This window comes from Eleginops maclovinus, chromosome 11 (genome assembly GCF_036324505.1).
Source record: "Eleginops maclovinus isolate JMC-PN-2008 ecotype Puerto Natales chromosome 11, JC_Emac_rtc_rv5, whole genome shotgun sequence".
Classification (NCBI taxonomy): Eukaryota; Metazoa; Chordata; class Actinopteri; order Perciformes; family Eleginopidae; genus Eleginops; species Eleginops maclovinus.
The window spans coordinates 8098587-8106433 of record NC_086359.1 but is presented as its reverse complement, the minus strand read 5'-3'; the positions used below and the strand labels follow the sequence as shown (position 1 = coordinate 8106433).

General features: G+C 40.6%; 2 protein-coding genes across 2 annotated transcripts; both read left to right on the top strand.

Annotated features, from left to right (window-relative positions):
- Positions 1-295: 295 nt before the first annotated feature.
- On the top strand, positions 296-2715 carry LOC134871578 (UDP-glucuronosyltransferase 2C1-like). The gene is made up of 4 exons (XM_063894330.1): positions 296-424; positions 561-859; positions 972-1685; positions 1972-2715. Exons 2-4 carry the CDS (start codon positions 566-568, stop codon positions 2554-2556), a joined length of 1593 nt encoding a protein of 530 aa, XP_063750400.1. The 5' UTR covers positions 296-424; positions 561-565; the 3' UTR covers positions 2557-2715.
- A 1932-nt stretch (positions 2716-4647) lies between these two features.
- On the top strand, positions 4648-6921 carry LOC134871541 (UDP-glucuronosyltransferase 2C1-like). Its single transcript, XM_063894265.1, has 4 exons — positions 4648-4720; positions 4898-5196; positions 5297-6010; positions 6166-6921. Exons 1-4 carry the CDS (start codon positions 4717-4719, stop codon positions 6748-6750), a joined length of 1602 nt encoding a protein of 533 aa, XP_063750335.1. The 5' UTR covers positions 4648-4716; the 3' UTR covers positions 6751-6921.
- Positions 6922-7847: the final 926 nt, after the last annotated feature.

Here is a 7847-nt window from a genome sequence, read left to right as displayed (position 1 = left end):
TATTTGCACTCAAAATTTGATATGCATGTAAATGTTGTGGGTCGATATTACACAACCCCCGCTAATACTCTTATGAAAGAGTTCAGAGGTCCTTCTGATAAAAAGCTTGCATGCAAGAGACTAAGACATTCCCAATACTACACTTTACAGGATTCTACCAGTAATTTGAAAACATCACTTAAGGAAGTTATGTGCTATGATGACATGACAACAAAGAAATAGTCCCTTTGTTGGTCCACTGCAACACCAGAACTATTGTGTCAGCGCCATCACTTTATGTGACACCTGACTCATGAGGTAACTCATTTACTTTTGGGGACAGACCCTCTTTGAGACTGGAGTTTGAACTCAAATATAAGGATTCCTTTAGATAGACTGTCATTCTGCAGGCAACAGGCAATCCTGCTGCCACTCCTCCGCACGGGTGAGTGGATTTCAGGAAAATGATTGAGTTGTGGATGGTATCATACCAACATTTTAAATATTAAATAATACTAATACTGTTTAAATACGCCTTACCAGCATGTCTTTAATGTTATTACATTTCTCTTAAATTTCAGGAACCATGCTATTGCATCGTGTTTGTGGGATACTTGTAATCCTCAGTGTTTGTCTGATTTCCTTCACACCAACTTGTGATGGAGGAAACATCCTCGTGTTTCCTGTGGACGGCAGCCACTGGATCAATATGAAGATCCTGCTGGAAGAACTTCATGCCAGGGGACACAGCATCGATGTGATAAGGGCCTCCAACAGCTGGTACATCCCAGAAAAGTCTCCTCTCTACACATCCATTAACATTGAAATTAATGAAGGCTTTGAGGACTTCTTTGATGTGTACCTTCAGGAGCATATGCGGGTATGAAATTATGGATAATGAAATGGGAGCCAAATGGTATTCTAGTCATTCAAAAGTATTAAGTTGATTATTTTTTCAGAACTTTAAAACATTTTCCTTTACAATTTTTCAGGCGCAGAGAGAGGGGGCTTCAGCACTTACTTTCCTAAAACTCACCAAGGATTTCCTCTCTATGATTGCTCACGCTCATTCAATTTGGTCTTATGCCCTCCCTCAAATCTTAGATGATGAAATGATGGTCAAAAGCATAAAGGAGGCACAATATGATCTTGTACTTACCGACCCAGCTATTGCACCAGGGGTCCTATTAGCAAAGTATTTTAAACTGCCCTTAGTGCTCAATGTTCGCTGGATCACCAGCGGAGAAGGCCACTTTGTGATAGCTCCATCACCAATGTCCTACATCCCAGTTCCAGGATCAGGCTTAACGGACAAAATGACTTTTTCCCAGAGGGTGAAGAATATTCTCTTCTATGGCATCATAGTGTTCCAGCAACAATTCTTGGTGGGGCCGGTCTATGATGCCATCTGTGAGAAATACATAGAGGGTGGATGTGACATCATTTCACTTCTCCAGGAAGCAGACATTTGGCTGTTCAGGTCAGACTTTGTATTTGAATTCCCTCGGCCCACAATGCCAAATGTCGTCTACATAGGAGGGTTCCAGTGCAAACCAGCCCAACCGCTGCCAGTCGACCTGGAGGAGTTTGTTCAGAGTGCTGGGGAGCATGGCGTAATCATCATGACTCTGGGAACATTGGTGAATGCTTTGCCCAAAGAGGTCGCAAATGAAATTGCCAGCGTCTTTGCGAAGATGCCTCAGAAGGTAACACATGCTCAGTGATTTAATTTAGCAATTTCATGACATTTTAAAACTGTTAATTGGTAATTATCAATAGTAATAGTAATATTATTAATAATAACATTAATATTATTATTAATAATAATATTAATGTTATTAATAATAATATTATTAATAACATTAATATTATTATCAATATTATTATTATTAATAATACTAATACTACTACCACTACTACTACTACTACTACTACTACTACTAATAATGATAATGTTAATACATATTCATAATGATTTCATTTTCTGATCAGGTGATATGGAGGCACAAAGGTGAGCGTCCTTCTACTTTGGGAAACAACACCCTGATAGTGGACTGGATGCCACAGAAGGACCTCCTCGGCCACCCGCAGACAAAAGTCTTTGTAGCTCATGGGGGAACCAACGGTGTACAGGAGGCCATTTACCACGGGGTCCCTGTGCTCGGTATACCATTGTTCTTTGACCAGTTTGACAACCTTCTACGTCTGCGAGAAAGAGGCGCCGGAAAGATCATTGAGCTAGTTGATGTTAACGGACACAGTTTTGAGCAAGGCATTAATGAAGTGCTCCATCATGACAGCTACAGACAGAACATGCAAAGACTGTCACGTTTGCACAGAGATCAGCCGATGGCCCCAATGGATCAGGCTGTCTTCTGGGTGGAATATGTAATGCGTAATAAAGGGGCTCCTCACCTGCGTACAGAGGCTTATAAGATGCCCTGGTACTCGTACTACAGTTTAGATGTAATTCTCCTATTGCTGACTATAGCAACTGTACTGCTGTTATTGACTTTTGCCATGTTCAGGTTCCTATGCTGCAGAGGTAGAAGGACGACCAAATCCAAACAACACTGATTACGGTCGAGTCTGTTTAGAAATGAGATCTGTAAAGCATTATTTAGACAAGAATTACATCTGAAGGCATCTCAGTTGTTTCTATTTATTATTTATGAGTAAAATGGCAGTTTGCCAATCAATGTAGCCACATAAAATAAAGACTGTTAAAGAAATGTAGCCCCTTCACTTTTTCGGAATTACTTGTCAAAGGTTTGTGGACAGATTAAGATTTACATTTTTAAATACCCACAAATCAATTGTGATATTGTGATTAAGGAGATCAAGTGTATACCTGCTCTTTAGATTATCCCACTGTTAATTTCTGTTGAACATATTTACTTTGATCTGTGATCTTTCAAGCAGACAAACATTAACATCTGTCAGTCCAGAGACCTTTGTCCATCCTAAGCGCCTTCAAGGCAGATACAACATAAATCATTTTTTTCTTCAGTTGCTCTTCAATCTTTGTCTACTTTAGGTCATCGGCTACCAGGGAACATTATGATCCTCCACTCTTAACTCACTATAACAAGTAGTGCTGGACCCAGAGCGGAAAAATAAACGTTTTGCTCTTTGAACCCATAATGGTCAGACCTAATGGTCAATAAACATCGCCTATGCCTTCATGAAGTGCGCTGGACATAGAAGCAAATCTGTGTACTGGCCAAACGGAGGTACTACACCATCCGTGTCAGTACGTGAAGTCACTGGGCCCCAAAATACTTCCCCCCATTGATTTACATTGACTTTTTAACGAAATACACCAACCAGTTTGAACACTTTTGTAGCCCTCATTTGAATCATAAATGTCTAAAAGTTGCAAAATTAACAAATCCAAAGATATTTTCTCTCTCCATTCATCTGATCGAGCAAAGAGTGGAAGATCGGAGGCTGGGCTTAAGGGAACACTCAAGTGTGCATGCTCTATGTGCCACTATTGTTCTCAACAGGCAAGCATGACAGGTAATTTGTGACGTTTTGCTCTCGAGCACATCAGGACATTTTGTCTTCATGCGCCACTGAACAACCACCACAGAAATGAACGACGCCAAGCCTCCGACGCTGTATCCAGTTTTTAAATACATCCATGAACCAAACACACAATCATGTTTATTCATCCTTTTTCACCTAAAACTGAATCTGGCCCCGAAGCAGCATTGCAGGCATCACTACAAGTGGTTTCTAGTGCTGTCGCACACATTTTTGACCCAGACGTTCAGGCCATAAAAGTTGTGCCACAATCAAACAGCTAAATAAATTATTCTCTTGGTGGTCACTCTCAGTTGAATTAATGTGTAAGCTCGAAATGATCTGTTTTTAAACTCACCCAGAGAGGTGGAAAGTTAACTTATGAAAGTATTTCGTAAACTTTAGGTATCTCTCTTTACTTTTCTACTCACAGGACATTTTCTGCACGAGGCTATTTAACTTTTGCCACTATTTCCCCAATAACCCTTACACTCGTTTAATTAAGTACAATTTTCAATGCAGGGTTTTTACTTCTGACGGGGTATTCTTTACAGTTAGGTATTAAGTTACTTTTATGTTTTAAAAGATATGAATCATTTCCTCCACTGCTTTTAGATAACACCGCTCATGTCAACTGAGTTCATTCCTGAGACCTTTAAGCTACATTCAACATGCAGTTCTGTTTCACCAATTGTATTCAACAAACCTCAAGGTCATACACCTCCACAAAACTGCTGCTAGAACATTTGCCAAAACATCAAAGGCTACACATTAGTCCAAAACCCCCATTTGTATACTCTCCTAGTGTTTATATTTGTTTGTATTCTCAACTTTATATGTATGAAAATCAAGTGACTTGATTTACTCTACTTACTTCAACACTCTTGTGAAAGAGGTCAAAGGTTTTCCTGATAAAAGCTTGCAGACAAGAGAGAAAGACCTTCAAAAAACTGCACTTTACAGGATACTACCAGCAATTTGATAATATTAATACCTCAAGTAATAATCTATGATGACCCGACAAAGAAGAGTTAATCATTCATTCTGTCACCTGCAGAACATTTGCAGCGCCAAAAAAATCATGTGACCTGTGCCACATTAAGTCATTCATTTACCTTTGAGGACAGAACATCTCTGGGACGGGAGTTTAAACTCAAATAGAAGGAATCAGTCTGCATGCAGCCATCAATCCAGATGCAACTCTGAAGCATGGGTAAGTAAAAACGATAGGATCATACCAAAGATATTATCATCTGTACATTCACATTTACTGTCTTTACCAACGAAGGTAGATCTTTTTCAATATATTTGCTAAAAAAAACTTCTCCTATGATGCTATATGAAATGTAAGAAGTTAATCATGTTATTCATTTTCTCTCTCGCATCTCAGGAACCATGCTATTGCATCGTGTTTGTGGGATACTTGTAATCCTCAGTGTTTGTCTGATTTCCTTCACACCAACTTGTGATGGAGGAAACATCCTTGTGTTACCTATTGACGGCAGCCACTGGATCAATATGAAGATCCTGCTGGAAGAACTTCATGCCAGGGGACACAGCATCGATGTGATAAGGGACTCCAACAGCTGGTACATCCCAGAAAAGTCTCCTCTCTACACATCCATTAACATTGACCTTAGTGAAGGCATGGAGGACTTCATAGATGTGTACCTACAGCAACATATGCAGGTATGTCATTTTGGATAATGTATTCAGACCCACATGGTCTTTAAGACATTCAAGTACTGTATTAAAATGATCACCTTTTTACATTTTGATGAATTTTCAGGCGCAGAGAGACGGGGCGTCATCACTTACTTTCCTCAAAATCACCAAAGACTTCCTCTTTCTGATTGCTCGTCTTCATTTAATATGGGCTGATGCCCTCCCTCAAATCTTAGATGATGAAATGATGGTCAAAAGCATAAAAGAGGCACAATATGATCTTGTACTTACCGACCCAGCTATTGCATCAGGGGTCATACTGGCAAAGTATTTTAAACTGCCCTTAGTGCTCAATGTTCGCTGGATCACCAGCGGAGAAGGCCACTTTGTGATAGCTCCATCACCAATGTCCTACATCCCAGTTCCAGGATCAGGCTTAACGGACAAAATGACTTTTTCCCAGAGGGTGAAGAATATTCTTTTCTATGGCATCATAGTGTTCCAGCAACAATTCTTGGTGGGGCCGGTCTATGATGCCATCTGTGAGAAATACATCGAGGGTGGATGTGACATCATTTCACTTCTCCAGGAAGCAGACATTTGGCTGTTCAGGTCAGACTTTGTATTTGAATTCCCTCGGCCCACAATGCCAAATGTCGTCTACATAGGAGGGTTCCAGTGCAAACCAGCCCAACCACTGCCAGTCGACCTAGAGGAGTTTGTTCAGAGTGCTGGGGAGCATGGCGTAATCATCATGACTTTGGGGACTTATGTGAATGCTTTGCCCAAAGAGGTCGCAAATGAAATTGCCAGCGTCTTTGCAAAGATGCCTCAGAAGGTAACACATGCTCAGTGATTTAATTAATCAATTTCATGACATTTTGAAAACTGTTTATTGGTAATTATCAATATTATTATTATTAATAATACTAGTACTACTACTAATAATGATAATGTTAATACGTATTCATACTAATTTCATTTTCTGATCAGGTGATATGGAGGCACAAAGGTGAGCGTCCTTCTACTTTGGGAAACAACACCCTGATAGTGGACTGGATGCCACAGAAGGACCTCCTCGGCCACCCGCAGACAAAAGTCTTTGTAGCTCATGGGGGAACCAACGGTGTACAGGAGGCCATTTACCACGGGGTCCCTGTGCTCGGCATACCATTGTTCTTTGACCAGTTTGACAACCTTCTACGTCTGCGAGAAAGAGGCGCCGGAAAGATCATTGAGCTAGCTGATGTTAACGGACACAGTTTTGAGCAAGGCATTAATGAAGTGCTCCATCATGACAGCTACAGACAGAACATGCAAAGACTGTCACGTTTGCACAGAGATCAGCCGATGGCCCCAATGGATCAGGCTGTCTTCTGGGTGGAATATGTAATGCGTAATAAAGGGGCTCCTCACCTGCGTACAGAGGCTTATAAGATGCCCTGGTACTCGTACTACAGTTTAGATGTAATTCTCCTATTGCTGACTATAGCAACTGTGCTGCTGTTATTGACTTTTGCCATGTTCAGGTTCCTATGCTGCAGAGGTAGAAGGACGACCAAATCCAAACAACACTGATTACGGTCGAGTCTGTTTCTAGATAGGCTATGGGCAGGTGAAAATAAAACAATAGACACAAATTGACTTCTATTACACTGGCATATTTCCCACACATCCTGTCTCTGTCTCTGTCTCTGTTTGTCTCTCTGTCTCTCTCTCTCTCTCTCTCTCTCTCTCTCTCTCTCACACACACACACACACACACACACACACACACACACACACACACACACATTTTGCACTTGTGATTACCAAACTCCCATGGCTTGTTGTCATACCTTTTTCTGCTATAGTCAGGATTAAAAAAATACTTTAAAAATACTAATATACACACACACACACACACACACACACACACACACACACACACACACACACACACACACACACACACACACACACACACACACACACACACACACACACACACACACACACACACACACACACACACACACTACAGTTGAGAAAACTTCTCCATGTACATTGGTCCTTGTGTTCTTATGATTGTCTCATTTGTCATCTGTGGGCTGCAGAGACCCCACACTGATGTATGAGTCAGACATCCCTTGGTTTCCACAAGGTCATTATCCTGTACAGAGCCCTGCTGAAAAATGACGGCTTGTACAGACTGTAACAAAAATAACCCTTCTGATACTGTAACGCCAACTTATATTTATTCAGATTGAAGCTGTTACACAAGATTTATGACACAGTAGGCTTTTGAGTAGGTATCCTTTTCTTGAATGCTACTCTGATTGTTTTCATTTTGCTGTTAACCATTTTTGTTACTTTAAGTGATTTATTTGACAGCCTTTGATTTACAAAGTCTGTCAAACCTACTGTGTAACAGGTTACGGTCTGGTGTACAGGCTGTGTTTGCCTCCCTTCATATAGTTTTGGTGAGAATCAACTACCAAATTAAAGGAAACACCTGGAAACACAAACTGTACACTGATGGGGAGCAGTTTCCTGTCATGTCTACTCAAATCCCTAGAGGGCAAGTTAGACAGCATTGTTCACAAAGTGGTTCTAAGCTATCATTTTATTATAAAAAGCATTGCATTTGAGGTTGTAACTGCAAATTGTCACGTATTTGTGTGTAAAAATCATCA